The sequence below is a fragment of the Marmota monax genome, unplaced genomic scaffold, assembly GCF_021218885.2.
Source record: "Marmota monax isolate L192 unplaced genomic scaffold, Marmota_monax_Labrador192_F-V1.1 WCK01_AAM20220418_F8-fsc00080, whole genome shotgun sequence".
NCBI classification, from domain to species: domain Eukaryota; kingdom Metazoa; phylum Chordata; class Mammalia; order Rodentia; family Sciuridae; genus Marmota; species Marmota monax.
The window spans coordinates 4,924,505-4,952,094 of record NW_026694750.1 but is presented as its reverse complement, the minus strand read 5'-3'; the positions used below and the strand labels follow the sequence as shown (position 1 = coordinate 4,952,094).

Below are 27,590 nucleotides of genomic sequence, written 5' to 3'. Positions count from 1 at the left end.
CTATGCAACGCCCACCATGTGGGGCAGTGGATCTGCAGTGTGGTGACAGAAAACTGTGGGGCGGACTCCAGGTGGGCTTCCAGAACTCCTGAGGCCGAGGGCAGCATCGTCCAGCTGTGGGCTCTGAGGTCCTGAGTCGTCAGGACCAGCCAGGGCACTCCTGACTAAAAGCACAGGGCCTGGCCCTGCAGGAGCCGGCCCTCCCGGAGAAGGGCTGGGAACCTGTTCTCTTAAAGCAGAAGACATTCCTGGGGGTCAGAAGGGCTGTAATCTGCTGCAAGAGCCCCCCTCCATGCTTCCCAGCACACAGGGGTGGAGCAAACCCCTCCCAGGAGACTCCGGCTGGATGTGCATCTCGAGTGGAGCCAGCTTTACCCAAGACCCAATGTGATGGGTGAAACTGAGGCTCCTTCCTGAGACCAGAGATGACCGCCCTCCACTGCTCTCCTGCTATAAGACCCAGTACCAGAGCCAGATGTCTCTGGGATGAGGATCAACTTTGTCCTCGTCCTGGCTGAAATGACAGAAGCCCCCACAGGCACGCAGTGGCTAGGCCCAGGCCCTCACCAGGGTGGTCCGGGGGGCAGTGGCGCCCACCACGAGGAACAGAGCTGCCGCGCCCAGTTCATTCCTAACTAAAACTCTAACCCCGTCTCCTGTCCTAGTTTTAAGGGCCCTTCCCAGTCATTAAGGGAAGTCACAATGGGCAACTGTAGGGAAAAGGTTCCCTTCCTTCCAGCCCTTTTCAAATAGTTCACAGGAGAAGGGCACCACACTGTTCCTTCAGGTGTTGGCGTCCAGAATTAGGAAACAGCTCTGACCAGCAGAAGGAGCCCCTCACCCTGCCGCTCCCTCCTCTCCAGGGCTGAGGTCTCCAGCACCCCAGCATCCGGGCCACGTGCTCCAGGCCTAGAGTTCCTCAGCAGGCCTGGGCCTGGGGGGCTGTGGGGATGAGGCTGCAGATCCCCAACTTCCAGGGAGAGACCACAACCTCCACTCGTGTCAACAGAGAGGTGACCAGATCTGAGGGGCCAGAGGAAACACAAACACAAGGGGCCAGGAAGGCCGAGGCCAGAGGAAGGGCCAGCTCCACACAGAGAAGACACCTGAGGTAGAGGGGGGCCGTCTCAGCTGACTGCAGGCGGGACAAGAATTTCCTCACGATGGACTAGGTGAGCCCAGCCACGCACACCTGCTGAACTTCAGAGATTGGCCACGGTGCTGGGGGACTATCCTCCAGGGCAGCAGTTCCCCAGAGGGTCTCTAGACAACAGCCAGCAAGAGCTCTGCACAGTTCTGGGGCCCTCAGCCATACCGACCACTGGTGAGGCCCGGTGAGCAGCTGTGGCTCTCCCGTGAGCACCTCAGGCCGCAGCGGTGTGCCCAGGGCACCAGTGTCCCATGGAGTATCAGTGCTGGCTGAAGACCAGGGATGGGGTGGAAGGTGCAAGTGAGAAAAGCCCAGGCTGGCAGGCAGCTGAGGGGTGGCCAGAGAGCTCAGGGCAGAATCCAATCCCCGGACTTCCCAGCAGAAACCATGGAATCCACAAGACATGGAGCAGTGCCTGGCAGCCCCATGGGGAGATCGACTCCCTAAAATGCCACACTTTGGGGATGGGGTTGTGGCTCAGCGGTGGAGCGTTCACCTAGCACGTGCAAGGCACTGGGTTCAATCCTCGGCACCACGTAAAAATAAATAAATAAAATAAAGGTATTGTGTCCAACTACAACTAAAAAATAAAATAAAATAAATAAAATGTCACATAGCCAGGACACGGCCAGACATGCAAAACTCAGAGGAGGGCCCCCGCAGCCTATAAACAAAGGACGTCCCCAGATGAGTGCTCCCTGTGGTGGTGACGATGTGGCCTTAAGCCCCAGCCCACCAGGCTGCCCCATCGGCCACGGAAGGTCAGCAGTGCTGTGGACATGTGAGGCGAGAACACTGGCTCAGGACGCACGCCCTCCACTCGGCAGCAATGGCGGAAGGCACCCTTGGGGAGAGCGCCACCGTGGCACGCGGCACGCCAATGTCCTGGCACAAGGCTCACGGTCCTCAGGTGAGCCACAGGAAGCCGAGGACAACTCTTGCCAATTCCAGCAGCTGGGGCCTGGGATGGCTGGCTTGGAAGACGGGGCTGCTGCCCACCTGAAGCAGAAGGGGCGAGGGACAGGGGGCGTGAGGACGCGAGGCTGGGAATGCTCAGGGGCCACGGGGCTTCTCAAGGTAGAGCTACGCAGGGCCTGGAGCGCTCGTGTTAGAACAGCTGCCCAGTGTGAGACTAGCTAATCCGACCCACCGACAGCCACCCCGGAGGTGTGCAAAGAGAAAAGCATCATGAAACCGAGGAAAGGAAACTTGTACAAAAGAGTCAGATTAGTTTAAAAGAAAAAAACATCCCTCGAATCCAGGCCCACTCTCCCACAGGCCTAGGACCATCAGTTCTCAAGCTGAAAAGAACCTATGTCACTTGTTCATGGGATGAGGACCTGCCAAGTGCCTCCAGGCCCCAGAGTGAAGCACTGGAGCCAACACAAAGCCTGCTCCTGGGAATTCTTGGCACAAATATCAGTGTAAACCTGCACAGAGAGGAGCCACAGGGCTGGGTTTTGAAGGATGAGCAGCAGTTCTCTGAGCAAAGAAAGGAGAACTTGGTGTTCCAGGTACCAGGAAATGAGAAAGCAAATGAACAGCACTGAGAGCGCACCCGCTGCGCCTGAGGAGCCAGGAGGAATGAGGAACGAGGGCCTCAGCACACCCAGGACGGCAGCTGGCGGGATCCCACACCTCTCCTCCAACTGGCCGCCGCCGCCCGCACCACTGACTACTTCCTACTTTCCAAATCAACTTGCTTTTTAAAGTTTACTTTAGTCCCAACCAAAATGTCAACACCCGTTTCTGAGTTAAGTCACACGCATAAAAATATTACCCACTGTTAAGATAAAAATGCCCCTCCTTGAACCTGGAGCCCAGCTGCTTGGGTTGGGGCAGCATTTCCCACGCCTAGGGAATCCTGAGCAAGGACTTCAGCCCTGCAGTGTCAGAGGCAGAATCTGTGCTTACTTGAAACAAACGTAAGCACGTTTAATTACCTGCTTGTCATAGCACTCTTCTCTGGGGACATTGCACCCCTGCAAGACCCTGCCCCTGACCGACAGGCCGTTATTAAAAATCACCTTGCAACTCTGAGGACCCAGGGTCACGCGTGACCATGCCCCGGGCTCTAGTCAACCATCCTTTACTTCCAGTTTTAAAATGGACACCCACAGTAGTTCAGCAATTTCTTATACAACCTCCTAGAAGTGTAAATTCATAGTTCACTAAACACAAGAGCCTCAACTGGGTCAGACAGCAGCCCGGCTGCCCAGGGGACGCATGGGGGCAGCGACAGGGAAAAGGGGTGCAACCAGAGTGACCTCACCCTACCTCCATGCACGAAGCCGTGCAGGGTGCAATCCGAAGGCCCCACCAAGTGGATCAGGCTGGACTGGCTGTAGCTCACGGTGTTGGGCTCTGGAACAGCAAAGAGAGAGAGGAACTGTAGGTGGACCAACCCCCTCGGCCCAGGACAGCGATTCTGCAGCTGCCCAATGACACTTGTGGGTCATAAAGGTGTCCAACTGTGTCAACCTAAATAGGATTTCTCCAAAGGGAACTGTGGTCCCCAACAGGCCACATCTGCTGAAGGGAAGGCTCTCCAGGACCAGGGGCTCACAAAATATTCTCTGGGGATGGCAACGCCCCACATGGCCCTCCCTCTTGGCTGTAAGGTCCCTGGGTTGCACGTGGCCCTCCACTGGGATGTAATCAGTCATACTTCATTTCCAATTTTATAAAAAGCACCAAGCGTATCATCCATAATCTACTTTGCCAGCCCCAGTCCCTGGACTGGCCCAGGAAGACGCAGTCCCATCTGCCAGGCCAGCCCTCCCACCCTCCTGTCCTCCACCAGGCATGGCTGTCACCAAAACGACTCCAAGAGTGGCAAGTGCCTTGACGGAGCTTCAGTCACTCAATGCTGCTACTGAAATATCTGTAAGGGGCTCTACTAGCAGAAAAAAGTCAAAAGGGACCATGAACTAAAATCAGTTTCCACCCAAGCATGTATGAGTTTGGGGGATGAACCCAGCTGCTATGTATAACATAGCCACAGTTAAAAAAAAAAATAGTCAAAATACAGTCCTATCAAGGTAGACGTCACTCCTCCATGCTCTTTCCTCAGGAGGGGTACAGAAAACCAGCACAGAACCCGGGCGACCCTCTAGGCAAGGAAGAGCCTCCTCCGTCCAGTGTGGGGTAAGGGGCTCAGAATGCTCCCTTTGACTAATACAGCGGGAGAAGGATAGATTCTGAAAAATGTCACACGTCAGGGTTACAATCAGGGTACAGTGAGCGGAAAATACTCTTGAGTAAAAAAGTTGATTCATTGAAAACCCTAATTTTCACTGGCCAGCTGGTCGGGGAACGGGGCGAGCCAGGGTCTGCCCTCGGGGTTCTCACAGCCAGAGGCAGGCTGTCCTGCTGCCCACTCTGCCCCTGGGGTCTGGCTCCCACCCCAAGCTCTCCCCAGAAACTGCTCAGGGAGAGGCCGTCCAGCACCCCAATGCCATGCAGCCCCACTCCGCCCCTCTCCTCCCCTCCCCTCTGCTGCTCTCAGGCCACACGCCTGTGACTGAATCCAGGGGCACTCCACCAAGGCACTGCATCCCCAGCCCTGTTTTGTTCTGTTTATAATTTGAGACTCAGTCTTGCTAAGCTGCTGAGGCTGGCCTCAAACCTGCGATCCTGCCTCAGCCTCTGGAGTGGCTAGAATTACAGGCCTGTGCCACCAGGGCCCGCCACTGTCTCCTCTCCTGTGGTGAGATTCAGGGCCCACCTAGGTAACTCAGAATGTTCTCCTCTTGACTGTAACTTAACCCCACTGGCCAAGGCCCTTTCCCCATGTGAGGTCCTGTGCTCGGGACCCAGGGGTCTGGGTGTGCTCTCATCTTCTGGGGACACCATCCGAGCCTTGCCAGCTTCCCTCTCCCAGGAACATCCTGCCCGCCAGGCCGCCTTTTAGGCCTCAGGGCCCGTCTGATCTGCCGGCTGGTCTCCCTCCCAGGAGCAGAGCCGGAGCCCAGGGTCACTGCTGGCAGTGTGTGCCCCAGGGCCTTGCAAGTGACAGGGACCTGACACTCTCAAGTGACCACAGATGCCAGGCCCGTCGTGGATATCACTGCTATGGAGCGACTCATTGTCCATCATGCCTAATTTTCCAAAGATACCACCCCTCCCCCAGTCCCACCTGGGTTCTGGACGGGCTGGACAATGTCCCCATTCCTCCACTTGGTCTCCATGCGCTCCAGCTTCTGGGCTTCATACCGCTTCCGGCCTTCCTCCTCCTGCTCCTGCCGGGAATACTGGGGAAACAAGGCGAGGGTCAGGCCTTGGGTGGGGACGATGGCCTTCCTCCCGCCTCAAGGACAGGGGTGGGAGGATTATCTGGCTTTTTGTAACTGGATCTACCGTATTTCCCGATAACATATTTGATAAGGAACAAATACAGAGTAGGTAAAAATCTCCTGCAGTCCCAATCCCAGAGAGGAGCAGGGCTGCATGTGTGGCTCAGGTCCTTCCTGGAATCTCCTATGAATATGTAAGAAGTGTCATGCTACACATGGAGGCTAAACGTCGCTCCACCGTGACGTGGTTCTGTAACTGGTCTACTGTCTGGCCACCCAGCCTGCTCCCCATCCTTCACCACTGAGATAACACCACGCTGAGCACCCTCATCGCTCCTCATCTGTCAGCACCTGCTGCATTCCTGGAACTCAAACAGCCAAGTCTCAGGGCCTGTGTGTCCTGACCCTGGGCAGCTCTCCCCTGACAGGCCGCACCTCTACAGGGCACCCAGGGCTGACACAGACACAAAGCTCTTAATGGACCATGGGGGTTCTGACCCAAGAAGTTAAAAATTTAAGTGTGGCCACGCCTGAAGTCCCAGCAATTCAGGAGACTGAGGCAGGAGGACCACTAGCCAGGCCACCCTGGGCAACATAGCGAGACCCTGTCTCAAACTAAAAAAATAAAAGGGGTGTGGACGCAGCTCAGTGGTAGAACGCCCTAGGGTCCAGTCCCCAGTACTGCAAGAGAAAAAGGTGTGAACGTGAATATAAAGTCTGTCACGCAGACCAAGGCTGCTCTGTGCTGGGCACCAGGACACTGGGTTTCTCTGTCCTGTGTTCACTTGCTGCATCCAGAGCCACCGCGCTCCCACCAGTGGAGGGGACATGCCACAGTCTCTCTATGCTCTCCCCAGGACCCTCAGAAGGGCCTGGGTCTTGTGTGCTGGCTGCAGGCAATCTCAGCCCTTCATGCACCTCGCCCAGTGCCTTCTGCCTCTGGGCTGTGAGCCAGGCCCTTCCCTTGGGCCTTGGGCCAGCCTCCCCACTGACTACCACCCCGCCGACCACCTCCCTGCCTTCTCCTCCTCCTTTACTCACGCAGCCAGCATTTCCAGCTGAGCCTTGGGTGCCTCTGTCCCTACTGAAGCCCCTCTGACCTCTAAGCAAGTTCATCTCAGTTGCACTGAGACCTTTCTGAAGCCAGATGTGAGCTGCTCCATGTTCCTGCTAATGGCCCAGATCCAACACTGAGAGGGTCCCAACGTCACTCCACGGAGGGAGTGCAGGGGTTTATTTGAAGGAAATGAGCCGCGGGGAACCCAACCTGCGGGGAACCCAACCTGTTCCGTGAGAACGCTTCCTGAAGTCTGTCATCCCAGGTAACGACTGCAGGAGCAGAGTCTGGGCCACGTCTACCCAGTAAAATCGCAGGCTGAACACCCGTCCTCAGAAATGCCTTTCAAAGAGGTGGGGGGCGTGCAGCTTAGTGACAGAGCACCCGCCTAGTGTGCACAAGGCCCTGGGTGCAATCCCCAGGCCCATCAAAAAAGAAAGAAAGAAAAAAAAAAAAAAAACAGCTTTTTTTGTTTGTTTGTTTTTAAAGAGCCAACTGACAATGTAAGCAACCCTCACCGTGTCCAGCACACACCAGCGCTCTGTGGGCACGTGGGGAAACTGACAGGGCCAGACCTGGGCCTGATCCACAGGCCAGAGGCCCATGCTCTTCACACCCACTGCCTTTAAATCTGGGAACCACTGGAACACTTTTTTTAATACGTATATTATTTTAGTTGCCGTGGGACATAATAACTTTATTTTATTTACTTTTCTGTGGTGCTGAGGATCAAACCCAGCATCTTACATGCATTTTTAGGAGAGTGCTCTACCGCTGAGCCCCAGCCCCAGTGCCCCCACTGGAACATTTTAATGAAGGGCTGCCCGTGCTCACCCCGGGGGGTTCATCAGGCCAAGCCGGCAGGAAGCAGCAGGCAGTCCGGCCAGAACTCTCAGACCAGGCTCCTAACACAAGCCAGTCTGACCTTTGGGAAAATCATGTCCAGCCCCCAAGGCCACTGCGGCCTCTCAGGTCTGTGGTTCCTTAGTCATCAGAGCGCCGCTGAGTGTTCCAATCACTGGGAACGTACCACCACTGCCAGGCAAGGGCAGGAGGTACAGCATGGAGACACAGTTGTACCCTAAATGGCACTGCCCTCAGCCAGCAGCCAGGCCCATGTGTGCTCAAGACATCCACATGTGCACGTGGGTGTGAGCATGTCACACGGACGTCTGTTTAGATACAGAGATGGAGGCTTCTCACGTGACCCGAGGTTACCTGTGAGGGGTGGTGGCAGGGTCCTGGCAGGGCACCCGGAGGCCAAGCTCCCAGCACACACGTTCCTAGAACCAGAGAACACGCAGCCCTGTGCTCCGGATCAGCGGCAGCCCCCACTGTGGGCTGGGCCACAGGTCAACAGCTCTGGGGCCTCATTACAGCTGCAGCAGCCCCACCTGCAGGCCCTCCGCACCCCTCCGCCAGGGCCAGGGTGGCATTTGTGCCTCATCAGCCACACCGAAGGAGCTACGGGGCTCCTCAGAGCGTGGGGGGCACCCTGACTGGGCAAGGGACGCAGGCCAAGTGTGTGCTGAGGCCCTGGCCCTGTGTGGAGGGCACGGGAGCCACGGAGTCTGGGAGCCACAGGCCCCTGGCCAGCAGCATGTGGCCCTAATGAGCAAAAAGGCAGCAACCCGGCCTCGCTCAGGCCAGGAGTTCCCTGCAGGTGTGCTGAGGCCTACATGTGGCCTGTCGGCATCTTAAAGTTAAACCAGGTGAGTAACTGCCCGTGAGTATGTGTGTATGTACCTGGGGGACTGACCTGAGGAACTGACCTGCCAGCGAGCACTCGGGGGGAGAGAGAAAGGGCTCCGGCTACTTCCCGGGGAGCTGCCTGTGGGCCCACGCCAGCCAGCCTCCCTGCCACGTGCGACCCAGCCTAGAGCAGGGGGAGGAGAGCCACCCAGGGAGGGTGGGGGAGGGCAGCACACTGGGCTGAACAGTGTCCCTCACATCTGACCTACAGCCTCAAAACGTGGACACTTTGGGAAAAGGGTTTCAGTAGATGTAATTAAGAAGTCACACGCAGAGGAACAGGACCTAAATTCCACAACTGGTGTCCTTCTAGGAAAGCCATGTGAAGACACATTGGGGGGGAGCAGGTGGAGGCAGGAGCCCTGCAGCCGCCAGAGGATGGAGGCGGCAGGACATGGAGGGAGGCCGCCCTGGCTGCACCTGGACTTGGGGGCTCTAGGCCTTTGGAACTGAGAGGGAATAATAAATTTCTTTTTTCTCATCTATACTTAGGGGTTTTGTTGTTTGCGCAGCCCTGGGGATTGAACCCAGGCCCGGGCACGTGCCCAGCAAGCACCATTAGTACTGAGCAGCATCCCAGTCCACCTCCTTGAAGTCATTCGGCCCCTGGCACTTGGTCACAGTAGCCCCAGGACACACACACAGGGAGGCTGCAAGGGGCTGCCTGCCTCCACAGCTCACAGGGACCCGTGGTCACTCTGCTCACATGGTATTTGGCGGGAGATGGAGGGTCACTACAGCCAGAACCTGGAGGTGCTGTCCTCTGTTCTCACCATGTAAGTGCCAACTGACCCAGGCAAGGCCTACCTGCCCTTCCCAGGAAACATGAATGGGGTCTTCTGTTGTTAAGCTGGTTTATTGTTGTTATTTCTTATTTTTAAATTTTTGGTACCAGGGATTGGACCAAAGGGTACTTAACCACTGAGCCACATGCCAGACCTTTCTATTTTTTGAGACAGGGTCTCACTAAGTTGATTAGGACCTAGTTAAATTGTTGAAGCTGTCCTTGAACTTGGGATCCTCCTGCCTCAGCCTCCCAAGCTGGCCACCGCACCCAGCAGGTGTTTTTGAGAAATGTTGCCTACCATGAAGCTGGACCCAGCAGCTGGCTACCCTCACCTGAAAAATGCCACACCCAGGCCTTGACCAGCTTCACAGGGGCCCAGTCAGATAGAGCAGGGGCAGCAAGAGGTGTCAGGAAGCCAGGCTCAGGGTGTCCCCATGGCCTTCCATCCACAGTGGCCACAGGGAGCTATCCCTCTCAGCTCTGGGGACCCAGGGCCAGACTGAAAGCTGGGCAGGGCTCTCCCCTGGGGAAGACCCCACCTGTGGGACCCACAGAGCAAAGGGCACTGAGAAAGGAACAGGGGGTAGTGTCAAGAGCAGCTGGCTTCTCTGAGGGGTCTGTGGGCAAAGGAGCAGGCACGACTCCAGACAGTCTGGTTCTCAGCTGGCCGCTCTGTGTTGGTCTGCAGCACTGGGGAGGCCCAGGGCCTGGTGTGTGCTGGGCAAGTGCTCCACCACTGAGCTACACCCCCAGCCCTCTTCATTGTATCCTGAGATAGCGTCTTGATAAGCTGTTGAGGCTGACCTCCAATTTGCCATCCCCCTGCCTCAGCCTCCTGGGTCACTGGGATTACAGATATATACCACCATGCCCCCCCCCCATTCAGTTTACCATTTCTTTTTAAATATTTTTTTTTTTTTAATTTTTGATGGACCTTTACCTTATTTATTGATATGTGGTGCTGAGAATCAAACACAGTGCCTCACACATGCTAGGCAAGAGCTCTGCCACTGAGCCACGGCCCCAGCCCTCAATTAATCATTTCTAAAAGTGGATTCCATATAAATCTCCACTGCAGAACGAAGTATGGGGCTGGGGCTATAGCTCAGTTGGTAGAGTGCTTGCCTTGCATGCACAAGACCCTGGGTTCAATCCCTAGCACCACAAAAAAAATAATAATAATAATAAATAAAAAAGAAAGAAAGAAGTTTGTGGTCAAGCAGACACTGCTGAGCCTGAGGGTCTCGGCCTCTTCCTGAGGGCAGCAAACGGGCCTAAGACCTTCATAGGTTAAGCCTCAGAGTTATTAGTCACAGGTGACCACAGTTCTAACAGATTCAGAGTCCAGGAGGTGGTGAGGGGGGACAGCGAGGGAGTGGGTGAAAATCCCTTCCCAAGTGTCTGTCTCTGACGGTGCTGCATGGTGAGGTGCACGGGCCTGCCCGCCAGCCTCCTGGGTGGCCCGGGAATGCACACGGATGGCCGTGCTGCTCCGGAGCTTCCCTGCTCGGCGGAACCACAGGGGAGGCCGACACGGCAGTGGCAGAGGGGAGAGAGCAGGGCTCCCAAGCGGGATTTGAGTCGTGGTGCCCTCTGCACGAGGAACCAAGCGGAAAACCAGCTCTACGGGTCCTGAAACGCAGCCCGCAGGTCCTGGCTCTTGGCGGGACACACAGCTCCTCCGGTCCCTGTTGTCAGCCTCCTCCCTGGTAGCAAGTGTGGCACAAAGGTCCTACGGGTTCTGGGCAACTGGCACTCACGTTCCAAGCATGAGGGGAAACACACCAACACCCATGCCCTGGCCTCCTCTCACGCCACTGCCTCGGAGTAAGAGCCTGGCATCCCTCAGGCCCAGGGCCCGGGTGCTGCTCCCCCACGCCTCTCAGCTGAAGGGGCCTCCCACCATCACACAAGGGCCTCGCCTCTGCACGCCTCCTGAGACAAGTGAGGGGCCACCTACCACGACAGGAGGCACCTCCAGGACCTTGTCCACATTCTTCAGCGACAGGGGCACGTACCACAGCGTAGCCTTATTGGTCAGCTTTTTGGTACCTTAAGAGAAGAAAATCACGTGAGTGACGCCCTGAGAAGTGGGATGCATGGGCAGGGGCTGCCACCAGCCCTGGACACCACAGAGCCACAGTGCCATCTCCTCTGGCCCCAGCCCACAAGGTCTTTCTCTGCCTCCTGGCCTGGGTCATGCCATCATGCAGCATGGACCAGAGACCCACAAGCCATGCACAGCGGCTGCACAGGGCACAGCACTGTTGCTAGAAGCCCAGAGCCTCAGCCCCTCCCCATGCTGCCCACCACGGGAGTCTCCCTCTCCAGAGGCTGCTTTCTAACAGAGTCACACTGGTGTTTTGACAGAGGGACCATCTGATTACAAACTTGTCAGAAGCCTCCAGGAGCCTCCCAGGCAGAGGAAGGACCTGCCGGGTGCAGGTGGACCCCTCCCTTCACCAGCAGGGTGGTGGAGGAGCCAGGCTGGGCTGACTCACTTGCTGGCTCTCATCCCCACCAGGACACACTGCTGACATGAGGTGTCAAAGTCCCCTGAGGAGCTCAAAGTCTCAATGCCTGAATAAGCTGCATCTTCTGAACACTGTCCACCTATCTCAACATGCTGAGACTCCTGCCAGCAGAGGAACCCAGAAAGTCAGGCGGCCTACGCAGACACGAGGCAAGGCTTGGAAGACACGCTGCACCCAGGCCAAGCGCCCCAGGGAGGGGCAGGCAGCTCACCTTGACGCTGCCCCCAGGACTCCCTCAACCTTCTCCTGCACACAGACCCTGGCACTTGCTGCTGGCCAACCCAAAGCCCCAATCCAGAGCTCCCCAGTGCCTCATCATGGCTGTGGGCTGTGCACTCCCTTGGGGCACTGAGGCCAGCCATGGGCCCCCAGGGCAGGCAGCCTGGCTGAGCTGAGCACCATGGCTCCTGGCCTGCTGGTGCCAAGAGTTCGGAGACCACTGGTCCACATCCCTCATTTATACAAGAAACCCCAAGCTGTTAAGCAGTTTAGCCAGGGTCACATGGCAACTTGGTGACTGAGTGCAAACCCAGGCTTCCCAGGTCCCAGTTAATCACGGGATTTGTAAGGATGCCTTTAAAAAAGAGGCCCCTGGGGTGGGAACTGTGGCTCAGTGGTGGGGCACTTCACACTCAGTGTGAGGCCCTGGGTTGGATCCTTAGCACCACATAAAAATAAATACATAAATAAACAAAGATATTGTGTCCGTCTACAACTAAAATATATATATAACTTTCAAAAAACACCCAAGGTAGCTAGCTCCTGGCCAGAGTGCGACTCAGCCGGAAAGCCTGCCTGGCGTGCCTGCAGCCCTGGGTCCAACCCCCAGCGCCACAAAACAAGGAGTAAAAAGGAGGTGCTGCAACACGGGGAGGCAAGATCCGGTGTGGCGCAGGACTCCAGAGCGAGAGGGTGGGCAGCAGGGCCGGGGAGAAGCGCAGCCTGCCCCTGCCCTCTGACGGGCCTCCCCAGCAGGAACCCGGGCTTCCAACACTCCAGCGAGGCCCAAGCCAAGCCCCAGGGGTCTCAACGAAAGAGGCCAGCCCGGCTCCAAACTCCGCCATCGCCATTGCCATCCCCAGCGCACCCTGCACACCCCCACCACGGGGACAACCGCTTCCCAGGCTGGGAACCACAGCCAATGCTGTGGGAAAATATTTCCACCACGCTTTGACTGAGAGTGAATCTGACAACCTGCTTTTGGGAATAAAGATTTCCTGTTGGACGCGCCAGAGCCAGCCTGCTGAGCTGGTTGCCATGGAAACCTGAGTGGCCTGATAAACCTAAATGAACACCATAGAAAATACATTAATTGTACGTTTGCCACCATATAACAGAGCCACGGCCAGATCCAGAGCGTTGAAAACATGTCTTCCTGAGCCTTAAGAGCCCCCGCCACTCTCTGGAGCAACCTGCAACCATCAAGTCCCTGTTGGCTTAATATCTGGACAGGTGCTGGAGTGAGCGGGGTCTCAAGGCCGAGGTCTGGGGGCTGTGCCTGGCCTGCGAGGGGCTGGAGCACGGGGTCCTGCCTCCTGGGTGAGGAGAGGGCCATAGAAGGTCAGGCCAGCAGCGTGTCAGCCTTTCCAGGTGCCCACGTGCGTCCCCGTCCCCTGGCCCCCACGTCCACATCCCTCAGGGTCACTCGCCCATTCAGCCAGGAAGTACCACCACGTGCCACGTGTGTACAGAGTTCTCACGGGCTTACCTTCCAGTGGACACGTGGGCAAAAAAAGACATCTAAGGACAGAGAGAAAGGCCTGGAGGAACTAGAGAGACCCGCTTGGGGTCCACAGGTGGAGAGACCTGGAGATGAAGGGAGGGGCCCCGTGGTCACAGAACAGGAGGGGGCGTCCAGTACTGCCGCAGGGCCCTGGAGCAGGATGGCCAAGATGTGGAGAGAAGCCAAGCCCCTCTGGGCTCCAAGGCCACACTGCCCCAGTCCTGTGCCCCAGGGAAGGGGTGAGCCTGGGAGGGAGAACCCAAGGTCATGGCCCCATCCAGAAAGCTGCCAAGTGTGGCTGGCGTCCTCCAAGCCCCTTTTTTTGTCTGAAGAAAACTCTCCAGCAGTGCCCATGCCTCAGAGCAGGAGAAGCCCAGGGGCAGGCTGCTGGGGACACCAGGGAAGGGACCCTGCGGAGAAGAATTCCTACAGGGCGGGGGGGCAGAGGGCTGGGCTGAACCCACCAATGTGGGCTCTTGGCCGGAGCCTCCTGCCCCTCTGTCCACTCTCACCCCGAAACACGAGGGATCCTTAAGGACATGTCCCTTGGGTGCTCTGTGTCCTGAGCCAGCAGAGCTGCTGGGAGTTGTGACCCAGGGCAGAGCTGCAGCCCCAGCACCACTGACCTGGAGCAGGACCATTCTCGGCTGGGGACAGTCCTAACCTGCCTCTCCCCATCCCAAATAGGTACCGTCCTGTTCACTGGGCCCAGGGCTGTGCTTCTGAGGCTTCTGAGACAGCCCTGCCCTGCCCTGCCCTCCATTTCTGAAGCCGGAGAGGGCCACAACCACCCACGAGGAGTAGGAGGACCCGGAGGCAAAGGTGAGGGTGGTCGTCTCCCCCTCTGCAGGACAGGCCCAGGAGAGGAAGGGCCGGCCGCCCACGGGGCAGAGGGGCCCCACCCTGCACCTGGCCTGGCCCTGTGCCACAGCCTGAAACTAGCACCCAAGGGTCCCTCCGAGGCCAGCATGCTGGGCTCTAACTGGGGAGTGGGGCAGAACGAGGACGGTCCTCCTCCCCAGGCCTGGCTCTGCTGAGCCCTTCCCCGTGCCGTCACTGGGTTGACGCAACCTGTTCCAATCACTAGCCCTGCTGAGGTCATTGCTCCTGGACCTCTTTTTTTTTGGTTCGGGGGACTGAACTCAGGGGCACTCGATCGCTAAGCCACATCCCAGCCCTATTTTTGTATTTATCTAGAGACAGGGTCTCACTGAGTTGCTTAGGACCTCACTGTTGCGTAGGCTGGCTTTGAACTCGCGATCCTCCTGCCTCAGCTTCCCGAGCCACTGGGCTTACAGGCGGATGGCACTCCTGGACCTTAAAGGAAGGAGACTGGAGCCCGAGACAACCCTGCACCAGCAATCTGCAGGGCCTCCGCTGCCAAGTAACAGGGGTAGGGCCTCCCACCCTCAGGGGCCTCGGGGTGGCCACAGAACACGCAGGGCTAGCACGCAGGCTAGCAGGGATGAAAAGGCGCCCTCTCCACCACTAACTGGTTATAAGAAGCGTGAGAGCGTGTGAGGAGCCTTGCTCTCCTGAGGGCAAGAGGAAGAGGAAAGGGGTTTCCATGGTTACCAAGGCCACAGAGAAAGCTCTGCCGAACCTGAGGCAGAGAAAGGTTCAACCCACGAGCTCCTCACTAGGCCAGATTTCCACCCAGGCTGGCCTGACCCTCCCAGGGGCAGGCAGCGTCCTCCATCCAGAAGGGCAAGTAGGACACAGGGCAGATAATGGCCCCCAGACCACTCCCGTGCCCAGTCCAGACAAGCTGGCCACGGGAAGGCAGGGGACCAGGGTTACGTCCTGCTCTGGCTGCGTGGTCTGGGCCCCCATCTGTATGACAGGACATGGGACCTGGGGGTCATTAGGGAAAGCAGCCGGCCTCCTGAGCCATCGTGGCCACTGCTGAGGCGTCTACATTCCCACCCGAGGTGGCACGGCGAGGAGCGCTGCGAGTTACCTGTGAGGATGTTCTCAGACATCACGTTGACCTGGACCTCCACTGAGTGCTTGGAGGTGTAGGTGATCTCCGCGCTGACGTGCGCCACCTCCCCAATGCACATGGGAGACAGAAAGTCAGTGCGCTCCACACGGGCCAGGGCAGCCACACAGCGCTCCTGCAGAGACAGAGACAGCCCGTCAGCCAGCCCGCCCTGGGGACGCACCCCACAGCCCACCTGACTGTAAAGCAGCTCAAGGTGCTAGACGCACAGGACCCCGGGAGAGCCACCCAGAGCAGCCGCTGGCCACATCTCGGGTCAGGCGATCGCCGGCGACATCTAAACTTTCTATCCTAAAGGCACATCACTTGGTAACACAAAGCAGACATGCTCCTGGGAGACCTGGGATCTTCCTAAGAAGAGGGCCTCGCTGGCTGTGCCGGCTCCCGTTCCATGCCTTCCATCTAAGCCTCTGGGGGAAACTAGATGTCTGCTTTCACACTCAACAGGAGATGGACAATCTGTCCCTGTCGTGGCAGCTCTTTGCAGTGACTACTTTTATCTCATTTAGATTTTATTTTTTCAAAGAGGCAGCCCATTCTCATAATTCAAATTCAGAAGGAATGAAAGGGTACGCGTTGCCACCTGTCCCCAGCCATCTAGGAGTCCTGAGGAGCCTACATTGACAGATGCACCTCTACACCACAAGATGGGTCTCTGAGCCCATGCGCCTCTTTCTTCAACTGCCTTGAGGGGGGTCCCATGGGTATACGTCACGGTCTATTCAGGCAGTTTTATTCCAAGGACACTGACCTCATTCACGAGAGCTTTGGGGGACACAAACCTTCAGCCCATAGCAGAACCCAACAGGCTCCCTAACCCTGTCCATGGTACCCCGCTGCAAAACTATCTGTAATGGCCAGAGTGGGATCTCTGCTGCCAGAGTTCAGGGACGGCCTGAGTCACTCCCCAGGGTAAACGATGCCATGGCGGGCTCCTTTCACCTAAAGATTTTCTGTGCTGCCATTATCTTCTGGGTCCAGCGGACCAAGATTTGGATAGACATTCCCAGAGTCTTTTTCAAAAGGCCAGCAGTGATCCCCCAGCCTCCGGTGCCACACACTTCCTCACTGGAACTAAGGGCCGACTCCTGTTCACCGATGCTGGCGGAACGAGAGTCTGTGTGGGAGCTGGCATCGTGGGCCTCATTTTCCCGGGGTTCCTCAGCACTGCAGGACTTTCTGCTGGAAACTGCCGTCTTCCTCAGGATGCTACTGGCAGGAGGGGTAGGGACAACGGCGATCGTCACTGCACCCTTTTCCAAGGCTGAGACCTCAGGCAAGCTGCCCATGGTCACAGGTGAGCAGGTGCAGGCAGTCCAAGCCCTGCTGTGTGGGCCACAACCTAGTCACCAGCTGCCTGCCCCCACCCGTGGCACGATGCGTGGCTGAGAACCACGGTTCCAGGGCCCACCACAAGTCAGAACGTGCCTCCCTGGAAGCAGTCAGGGAACCCTGAATATAACCCTCTCCCAGGCGACTCTGTGTTGCTGAACCATAAACCTGGCAGGACAGCTGTCAGCAGGCAACTGGGGCTGTGCAGAAAACAGGGGCACCTGGATGAAGTCCTAAAGCCAAGCTGGCCGGGGAGAGAGGCTTCCCCACTGACTGCAGGGCGCCTGCCCCACCCACAGCCCCCCATGCTTCAGCGGCGGCGGCGGAGGCAGGAATCAGACTTGGCCTGGAACATCTGCGTGGATATGGCACCACCCTCTGGCAGGAAGCTGGAAGGACAAGGGCTGCACGGAGCCGCACAGGTCGACACCACCTCTGGGTCTGGGAGCACCACTAACAGCCCAAGCTCTGCTGGCAGACTAGAAAACTGGACGAAGCAAGCGGCCATTACCGGGAGTGCTCAAGTTAAGTCATGGTACAGACTTGCTCACACGCGCAAGACATGCACAACATGCACATCTTGGGGACGGGGGCCTGGCACCTCCCGCTCTGCACTTGTGGTCGACCGGCAGACACTGCAGCCTTCTGCACTCCAGAACACAGGTGGGCTGCAGACTCCATCAGCCATGGGTACAGAGCCAGCCACTGCCCTCTGCAGGCCTGCAGGGGCGAGTCCGAGCATCTGGGCTCCAGGGCAGGGTGGTCATCAAGTCAATACCACGTAAGTCCTGTCGGGTAGAGGCTCAGGAGACCCCACGGGGATGCAGTGGGGAGAAGACATCAGACAAGGAGATGCTGAGACCCAAATGACCAGGGGTCGGCAGGGAGATGGGGGGACTCCAGGGAGCAGGGCCAGGGCTCCCGAGCGGGGCCGAGGAGGAGCAAAGGCTGCCGTTCTGCTCAGGTTGGTCCTCCAGGCAGTGCTGCAAGATGGAGTGACTAGTGGCAGGAGGAAAATCCAGAGTTCCTCTGCGCTGTTCCTAGGGTTGGACCCCCATGAGCCTTCCACACAGCTACCACCAGGCCGGTGTGGGGACACCTGGTGCCTGCCCTTCCTTCCCTGTTGGGAGGCCACCTATGAACCTTGAGTCTTGCTCTCTGGACTTAAAACACTGAAGAAGGGCAGGGAGCTGCTCCACAGCCGCAGGAGCCTTGCTGCAGCCTCGCTCCTGGCGAAACCCTGGGGGAAGGCAGCTGTGCTATTCAGCACTTGGGCTGCTGTGACTACATCTGATGGGTGCAAGTGGCAGAAGTCGTACCCCGGGCAGCTCTGATATGACTGAGCGGCTGTCTCCCAGGACCTAGCAGGGTGCGGGACCCAGTCCAGACTGCCACCGACCGGTAGACCCAGAAATCAACATGTGGCCTGGGAACATTCACACTCAGCACGGAGCTCTCGAGCTGGTGTCAGGAGTGCCCTGCACCTCGCTGCTCCAGAGCCTGCAGGCGAGGGCAGTGGCACCTCGGGGAGGATCATGAGCAGTCTCATCAGCATCTGCCCCATTAGTGCCCTCCAATGTACCCCAGAAGCCAATTAGTGTCATTCTGTCACTGGGGAGCTGTGGACAGGATTCCCGATCTGTCCCAGGGCTGCAGCAGGACAGTAGCTTCAGAGACTGAGCTGGGTTCAAGGGCCAGCTCTGCTGCCTACTAGCTCGGGGATGTCGGGCAGTCTCAGCCTCTTCACAGGCACAGTTAATAAACGGTACCACTGGGCTGCTGCACAGGTTCTGAGTGGGGAAACGCAGTGCTTATGAAAGGCCCGGGAGGGACAGCGGCCACCCTGGCTGCACGGTACCAGGTCCGCACCCAGGGCTAGCTCCTGCACCACCACCATTTGTCTTACCTGCCCCCGCCCCTGTGGCTGAGGGCAGCTCAGAAGGGCGGTTCTGTGCCCTCTGGAAAGGCATAGGACTTATCTAGGCCTCAGTGTCCTCACCAGGAAAACAGGATTAAGAACAAAGCCTCTCAGCTGACTGGCAGGAACAGTCACGTAGGGTGAGGAAGGTCAGGCACAGGTGGGCAGAGGCACATCACGAGGGCTCCTTAGACACACTCTCTGCAGACACCTTCCAGAAGCCCACAGCATCCAGCGCCAGCCTCAGCCCTCTGGGCAAGCACCCTGTGGGAACTAGGACACACACCACTGCCCTCGCAGGGGGCCAGGTCCTGGGGAGGCAAGGCTGCGTGCTGGGTTGCACAGAGACCGCAGACAGCAGAGGGAAGGGCCTGGGAGTACCTGGGGAAGAGGGCCTCAGGCAGGGAGAAGAGCCAGAGCAAAGGCCCTGAGGCAGGGAGAGCAGCAAGAGATGAGGTCCCAGAGCTGGGGCCAGACAGGGACTTGGGCTTGACTCCGAGAGAAGGGAGCTGCCCTGCAGTGGTGTCCACTGATTCCACATGTAAAGGACTCTGGCGACTGTTGGAGCACAGATGAGGTGGGAGGTGGGCAGGGACTGCTGGGGTGACCTATCGGGAGGCTCACACCAGGTGGACCAGGCAAGGGAGGCTCAGAGAGGAGGTGACTTGGAGCTGGCCAGTGCTCAGATGAGGTTGCACCCGGAAGATAAGCCAGAAAGATGTGCTGCCTCGGAGTGTCACGAGTGTGAGAAGAAAAGAGGTGTCAAGGGAGACCCCAGGTTTTGACCTGAGTCATGAGGGTTTGCAAGGTCATTCACCAGGAGAGGACACTGCAAGAGAAGTGAGCCTGGGGTACACTGAGGTCCAGAGACTGGCGCTGTGGTATGAGTCGCAGGCTGGGGGCCACCACCAGGGCCTAGTGAAGTTCCCCAGTTGTCAGCCTTCAGCCACTTGCAACTAGAGGTGCTGGGGCTGCCTGGAAGTGAAACCCCTCCTGAGCCTGGAACCTCTAAACCGTTATTCTGGGGTCCACCTGCCCAGAGGCTTCGCCCAGCCAAGGTGTCTGGACTGTCCCTCCACACTGCAGGCCTAGAGGAACAGGGGCTCCAAGCAGAGTTCCAGGCCTGGACTCATGGCCCAGACCTATCCGACCCCTGGGGTGGCCTCCACCTCTCCCCAGGCTCAGTTTCCTCATCTGTGCAACAGGGATGACAAGAACAGCAAGGCCACCACATCTGCAGCCATCCCGAGGATCACTGAGCGGAAGCTCTCCCAGCTCTGCCAACACTGCTGACCACGTGGTTTCTACAGCCTCAGCTGCATGGGTGCCCCTTGTCTCCTGAGCCCCGCCATGCCCCAGTCCTGGGGGCTCTTCCTTCCTCATGTCACCCGCTCTTGCCAGGCCTGCCTGGGACCGTCTTTCTCTTGAAGGTCTACCAGGGCCTTGGCCCACTCCTTCCTGGCCTCCTGCAGGCCCATCCTCCTGCAGCCACCAGGGGGTGCTCTGATGTGGCCTGGTGGCAGCCCAGCTTCTCCTGACCCCCCTGGATAGCAGAAAGCCAACTGACCAGGTGGGCCAGCTTCCTCCACCATGCCAGGCCCCCACATCCACCTGTCCACAGCGCCCTGGCCTGGCACGTTCTGTGCACGCGGGCTTTGGCTTCTCCACTGGAAAACAGGGCCCACCACTGAGGGCTGAATGTGCGTACTACGGTCACAATGTCCGTGTTCCCCAAAATTCATGTGTTGAAACTCATGTTTTAGGAAGTGGGGCTTTGGGGAAGGGAATAGGTCATGAGGGGGGAGCCCTCGTGAATGAGGTTAGTGGTCTTCAAAAGGGACGGCAGAGAGGTCCTTCACAGCTTCCACCAGGAGAGGCAGTGGAGAGGCGGGAGAGCCGTCTGTGGCTTCCAGGCCTGCCCATCCAGGCACAGGTGGAGGTGAGGCAAGGACAGTCCCAGAGCACTGCCCAAGGAAATCAAGCAAGCGACACGACAAGAAGCTACTTGCCCTACATTGTACCTACCAAGGTGTGACAGCATCGTGTCTTAATAGCAACGTACACACCTTACTGAAAGTTATTTTATCGTGGGGCTGGGGGCTGCAGCTCAGGGGTAGAGCACCTGCCCAGCACGCGCGCAGCCCGGGGTTCCATCCCCAGCACCACACACAAACTTCAATGCTCAAAAGTGCTAATGATCATCTGCGTCTTGAGCAAGCCAGAATCTCTGCTGGTGAAGGCTCTTGCCTGTCATTTCTGACTCAGACTGGTCAGTGGCTGGAGAGGCTTCGGTGGTTTCTTTCTTTGTTTTTTGGGTGGTCCTAGGGATGGAACCCCAGTTCCCGCCCACAATGTGCACGTGCTCTCCCACTGGGCTGCAGCCCACCAGTTTCTTAAAACAAGACAGAAGTTCACCACATCAACTGACTTCGCTCCAAGGTCTCTGCAGGGGACGCTGCTGACAGCACCATACCCACAGTCACAGTCAATCCTCTGAATCCCTGCGGCCACTCCTCAACTTAGTTTATGTGACATTCTCAAGCCTCTGTCGTCATCTCAGCAGCGTTCCCTGCACCCTCAGTGGATTCCATCTCCAGACAGCGCTCTCGTAGCTCATCAGTAAGAGGCAGCTCCTTGTCCCTTGAGATGGCAGCAGTCAGGCCCCACTTCCGGCTCCACTTCCAGTCCCCCTGCTGTTCCCACCACACCTGCAGTGCCTCCTCCACTGGAATCCGGAAGCCCTCAAGTGGGCCACAAGCGCTGGACTCTGGTGAAGTGCTGGTGTTCTGATCTCCTCCCTGAGTACCAAATGCTCTTAATGTCGTCTTGAATGGCGGGTCCTTTCCAGAGGCGTCCTGTTGACTTTGCCCAGATCCATCAGAGGGACACTGTTTAGTGTACTTTGCTGTGTGCAGTGCTGGGCCTCACGCAGGCTGGGCAAGCGCTCTGCGCTACTGATGGCAGCCACGGCCTTAGGAAATGTGTCTCTGTGATAATCAGACCTAGGATCTACGTCACTCCTGATCGGGAGCTGCACAGTGAGGCTGTTGGCAGGCATGAAAGGACATCAATCTCGCGGAGCATCTCCCTAGAGCCCCTAGGAGACCAGTGCGCTGTCAGCGAGCAGTAACGCTTGGAAAGGACTCTCAGGCAGCGGGCTCCACGGTGGACGTGCTCAGCAAGCCACGTGACAACAGGGACGTCACAGCCTTGGCCATTCCCTTTATGGAGCACAGGCAGCAGAGCTGTGTCATTCGGAAGGCCCCAACGGGCTTCACCTTCCCCTTGAAGTCACCAGCTGCCTTCGCCCCTAACAAGGAGTCAGCTGTCCTTTGACGACCTGCTCAGGGGCTGACTTCTCCGTAGCCATCAAAGTCCTGGGCAGCACCTGCTTCCACAGAAGGCTGCTCCGTCTACACTGGAAATCTGCTGCTGGTGCAGCGGCTCCATCAGCCGTCCCAGATGGATCCTGGGGACAACTCTGAGCTGCTTCACCGCCCTTGCTGCGTCACCTGCACTGGGACTGGTGGAGCCTCAGGAGCGACCTCCTCAGCCTCGGCCGTTTCTCCTGCAGCTGCCTCACCTCTCGGTCCCCCAGGAGGGAGAGTGGGGGCCTGGCTCTGGCTATACCTGGCTCAAGGGAACGCTGTGGCTGGTTTGATCTTCTGTCCAGACCACTGAGACGTTCTCCAGATCAGCAATCAGGCTTGTGAAGGTTTGGGTCTAAGAGGTGCCAGAGGGCATGAGTCAACAGCTGGGCCTGCAGCCAGTGCTGCTGTTGGGAAGTGACAGAAACTTCAGGAGGGGAAGCCTGGTTGGAAGAGGTGGGGGATGTGCCTCTGAGGGGTGTGTCTTGCCCTTGGATCCTCCCTGGCTGCCTTGGGCTTAACAGTCCCCCATGCCACACCCTCCAGTCACCATGAGGTCACCTCATGGTGACTGTCTCACCTCAGGCCCAAGGCAACTGAGCCAGTCTCCTGAGCCAAGACAAACCTGTCCTCCTCTAAGATGTTCTTGTCAGGTATCTGCCCCGGTGACAGCCAACACCTGACACGTGGCTTTCAGCACCCCTCCCAGAACGTCCTCTGCCTGCAGAGCTCCCCAGCCCTCGGCTGTCTGGGCAGCTCCCCACACCGTCCACTCATCACGCCGTCCACTCCCACCGTAGCCGTTTCTAGCTCGATTTGAAGGGAGACGTGTGAGTCTTCCTTTCAGGTGAACTTGAAGAGGCCACTGCGGAGTTACCAGCTGCTCTGATTTCAGCATCATTATGTATCAAGGAGCAGGAAAGCCCAAGAACAGGGAGACCGCTGGTGGAACAGTCAGCACACGCACATTCATGATGAAGTTTACCCACTTACACCATTTAGAGAGGTGCAGCTCATGGCACCCCAAACAACTGGACAGTGACACCAAAGTTCACTGATCAGGCCGGGCATGGTGGTGCCTGCCTGTAATCTCAGTGCCTTGGGAGGCTGAGGCAGGAGGATCACAAATTCAAGGCCAGCCTCAGCAACTTAGTGAGGTTGAAAGCCTGTCTCACCAAGGGATGTAAAATATATGAAAAGCCTAAAAAAGGACTGGGGATGTGGCTCAGTGGTTAAGTGTTGAGAGCCACAGTTTAGTTGGAATGATGCCTGGCATTTTGCTAGAGGGAATGGTTGAAAGGTGACCCTGCTCCGGGATTAGGGCGGCTCCAGGATTAGGGCGGATCCTGCTGGGAATAGGGTGGCTCCAGGATTAGGGCTCATCCTGCTGCCTCGGGCAGTCTTCCCGGAGTTGCTTGGGAGTTGCTTGGGAATGCAGGCCAAAGCGGGTGGTAAACTCCATCTAAGGCTAAATACTGGCGCAAGACCATAGTCAAGAAGTACCCTAAGGGAAAGTTGAAAAGAACTTTGAAGAGAGAGTTCAAGAGGGCGTGAAACCGGTAAGAGGTGCCGTGGACGGTGTGGCAGCTTGGTTATTTTGTGCCCAGCCAGACTGCCGCAGTTAAGCACTCCTGGGTTCAATCCCCAGTACTAAAAAAAAAAAAGATCAGGACCAGGGTGTGGCTCAACGGTGGAGCACTTGCCTGGCATGAGTGAGCCTCGGGTTCCATCCCCAGCACCGCTCCCACTCAAAAGAGAAAAAAAAAGACCACTGATCACTGACCACAGATCACCAGAACAGATAAAATAATGAAAACTTTGAAATATTCAAGAATCCCCACAGTGTGACACAAAGTGTGCACATTCCCTCAAAACAAGGGCACCACAGGCCTGCTCAACGCAAAGACGCCCCAGCCAACCCCAAAGACGCCCCAGCCAACTCGTACAGAGCGTGCCACCCGCAGAGGGCAGGTGATGGCTCAGCCCACATGTCCCTCTTCCACTGTGCCCACCTGTTCCCAGAGAACTAGTGGCACCCCCATGGGTCCCCAGCTTCTGACCTCACTTCCTCTCAGCCCCCTGGTGGAGCAGACTGACCTCGTGCCCACTGCAGCGCCTGGAGGGGTCCTGTGGTTTCTCCCCCTCTGCCCAGGAAGCCCAGCAGGGGGGCTCACATGGCCCAGAGCACACAGCCATGGGTCCCCCGCGGTGCCACCTCTCTGCCTGGCCCCAAGATGCAGCAGCTGCAGCAGGACAGTGTGTCCTCCCTTGCTCTCTGTCTCTCCAGGCATGGCAGACGACTAGCTACAGACCCTGCCCACCCCACCCTGGCCACACACTGCCTCGCACTGTGCAGCTGCAGGGGTGGGCAGAGGGTGGGCCCATCAGGCCCCGCTGTGTAGACCTGTTGGGCTTCAGAGCAACAGGAAGTGGCTGAGGCCCAGAGAGCCACAGCATTGGTCACCGGCTGTCTATCCCAGTCGTCTCGGCTCTCGGCCATCAGGACAGACCAGAAGTGAGCCAATGGGACTCGAGACACGGCTCCCGGGACCCGTAACTGGGCAGGATGGTGAGAGGACCTGCCGTCCCCCGGAGCTCCTCCACTAACGCAGGAACGTTCAGAGGTGAAGTGACCAGAGTACGAGGGACCCCGCCAGGCCGTCCTGACCAGGCCTGCAGGCAGGTGGGGCGGGCTAGGGGAGGAGGGTCACGGGCTGCCCTGGACCCCTGCACCTTCCCTGCAGCTCCTCCCCCACCCTTCTCCCTCCCAGGCTCTCTCTCTACGCTTCCTGCTGCCAGGAGGGGAACAGCGTCCCTCTGGGGGCCCTGCGGCCATGACGTGTGCCTCGCGGTGGGCCCAGGGCAGTGGAGCCGGCCGCCCATGGACTGAGGCCCCTGAAACCAGGAGTCCCCAAAAAACTTCCTCCTCTAAGTTGCACTTATCGGGTGTTTTGCTCAGAGTGACAAAAAAGTTTGACTAAAAACAGCCTCTCGGTGCCTGCCAGCTCCTCTCAGCCTTTCCACAACCAAACACCATTCCAAGGTCCCACCCAGGGCTGCTGGGCTGCCGCCCCCAGGAGCCGCCAGGCCTGTGGGGCAAGGAAAGGAAGGCTTCAGACCCGGGTCCCATGCAAACGCCTTCCCTGACCCTCACTGGCGTGGCTTCTGGGGTGCAGAAGCTCGTGCCTGACCAGGCTGGCCAGGTCCGGCCCGTGCCTACCCCGTTCTGGCTGTTGCAGTGCCGGGTGCTGATGATGGCGCCCGCCTCCTCGATCATCTTCAGGATGGTTCCGCCGTGGACATTGCCAGCCACATTGGCATCATCTGGCCGCATGATCCTGGGACGGGAGAGAAGAAATGGGGTGAGTGGAGGAGGCCCCCACAGGGCTCAATGGCTCCCCAAGGAAGGAGGAGAACTCTGCAGGTCTAGGGTCTCCCCATGTGCTGTGCTCGTCAGAGCGAGTGCCAACCTGACAGGCCACGGAAGGGGCTCCACAGTCCTCTCCCTTCTAGAGCCACGGCACCAGCCTGTGAGGAGAACCCTGCCCTGCAAACTGGGCATCACAGAGGCCCTGCCCACCCGACTGTGGAAGATGAACCACACGAGACAACGCGGGCAGCGCCACTGCTGAGCGGGGCAGCACACAGGTGGGGCTGTAAAGCAGCATCAGCAAAGCCACGAAGCAGGCAACAGCTCAACTGCTGGCGTCCCCAGAGTGCCAGGCGTCCAGGACACAGACAGTGACCCCAAAAGCTAATTCAGGGACCACCGCTTCGGTCAGGAGTCCCAGAGCCTCTGGGCAGCCATGACTGACCTGAGAACTGGACACAAGTCACAGCTTCAAGCCCCCTGGGACCCGTCAACAGGGGACCTCTGGCCCTCTCTGTCCACGTGGTAGGGAGCCCTCCCAGTCCACGTGGGGTCCAGGCCAGCTCAGAGCTGCAGCTTCCACTATCCTCACTGTGTACACTCTCAGCATAGAAGTGCCACTAAATGGCCAGAATCCCAAGGAGCCAGTGTGACAGTCCTACCACAGGCAACCCTAGCAGGGCCTGGCGCATTCCCAGGAAACTGCAGGGCTAATGAATCCACCTTCAAGCCCAGAGTCAGGTGACGGGCAGAGGGCACGTGCCTGGGGGTCCAGCACCCCCGCCCTCAGACCAGCACACTGGGGCCTCAGACCAATGCACCCCAAGCAACTCCAGCCCGGCCCCAGCAGCTGAGAAGCTGATCAAGAGGCTGAGCAAGTCTGACTGAGGAGAACAGGCCTGGCTCCAGCTCCTGCCAGCTGGGTGTCCTGGGCCAGCTGCCAAAGCGCATCCCTCCATTTCCTCACTGTGAACCGGGCATCGCGACAGGCTGGCCTCACCTGGCCATGGGCAGGCAAACCAAACCCTCAGCAGTGGCCCGCACATAGGAAGCGCTCGGAGAACAGGATCCAGCAGCACATCCTCTCTTCTGCAAGGGTCGAGCCAACCTGGCTGGGCTCCCAGAGCCAACAGGTGATACTTTCTAAAGCAAGTGAATGTGGATCCCCTCAAATGACTGACAGCTGTGTACATGAAGTCACCCTTCACTCTGGGGGAAGTGTGGCTTCTGGCCTTGGCACCAGGTAGGACCCAAGGGCCCCTGGGGGCCAGGGTAGCCCATGGAGACCAAGAGCAGTGCCATGTGTGATGGGCACCAGGGAACCCCAGAGCACAGAGGAACTTCACCTGCTTCTAACGTTCACCTAAAAGTATTTCAGTATTTTTAAAAATTGAGTTTCTGCTAGTAAGGGTTTTTGAGTTTTTTAAAACATCTTTTTGTAATATATGTATGTATTTTAGATGTTGATGGACCTTTGTTTTATTTAATTATTTGTACACAGTGCTGAGAATCGAACCCAGTGCCTCACACATGCCAGGCAAGCGCTCTACCACTGAGCTACAGCCCCAGCCTCGGTTTTTGAGCTTTTTAAAGTCTGAGTTAAGAAGCGGCCAGCAGCCCATGTCCTTTGATTCTGTTTCCATGTCAGCAGGAGGGGCCTCCTGCATCTGGCTGCACCGGGCAGGGGGTCCCTTTTCCATATGCCAGCTTGCCTTGCTTTGGGCACAGGACAAACTGCAGCTTGCTGGGGAGACAGGGCCCTGCCGAGTTCCAGGGCAGGGAGGAAACACGGCTCAGCTTTCCACAGGAGCACTGGAGCCTGGAGGGGCACCCGGTCCACCTCTACAAGCCAAGCTTGGCCTGTCTGTACAGGGGGCCGCAGACGGCAGGCTGACCAAGGGTGATGCTGCAGGCCGGAGAGAGGAAGGACAGGCCAAGGGCTGCAGAGCCGAGGAGGAAAGGACTCCAGCCAGTACCCAGGAAGGAAGCAGCCGGGGCCTTGGAGATAGGCAGCCAGGGACAGCGCCGGGGCCAAGGAAGGACCTGGGGAGACTTCGAAGAACCGGAGGCTCAAAGTGAGGGACGCTGAGCCACCAACACCCTGTTGCCGACCCCAGGGACTCTGGCCCTTGGTGATACCCCATGGGAATAAGCACCAGGGATGCCAAATGTCACCCCCAGCCTGACCACCTTCCCTCTGGCCCTGGGTCCTGCACCAAGGCTGTCCTAACTCTCTAGACCAACTGGTCTCCCAGGAACGGGCCTCGCCTAGGTCAGTCTAGGCACAAAGGACCTCATTCCT

The 27,590-nt window shown here is 58.0% G+C and overlaps 1 protein-coding gene across 5 annotated transcripts in view; it reads right to left on the bottom strand.

The window, feature by feature from the left end:
- Positions 1–27,590, bottom strand: part of Acot7 (acyl-CoA thioesterase 7) — an 84,636-nt gene that overhangs the window by 34,584 nt on the left and 22,462 nt on the right. For all 5 annotated transcript variants that reach the window (XM_046424726.2, XM_058572728.1, XM_046424727.2 and 2 more), the window contains exons 2-6: positions 25,139–25,256; positions 15,259–15,415; positions 11,002–11,093; positions 5,289–5,403; positions 3,428–3,514 (exon numbers count right to left, since the gene is read on the bottom strand). In XM_046424726.2, the coding sequence (XP_046280682.2) occupies positions 3,428–3,514; positions 5,289–5,403; positions 11,002–11,093; positions 15,259–15,415; positions 25,139–25,256 (569 nt within the window). The remainder of the gene's footprint in view (positions 1–3,427; positions 3,515–5,288; positions 5,404–11,001; positions 11,094–15,258; positions 15,416–25,138; positions 25,257–27,590) is intronic.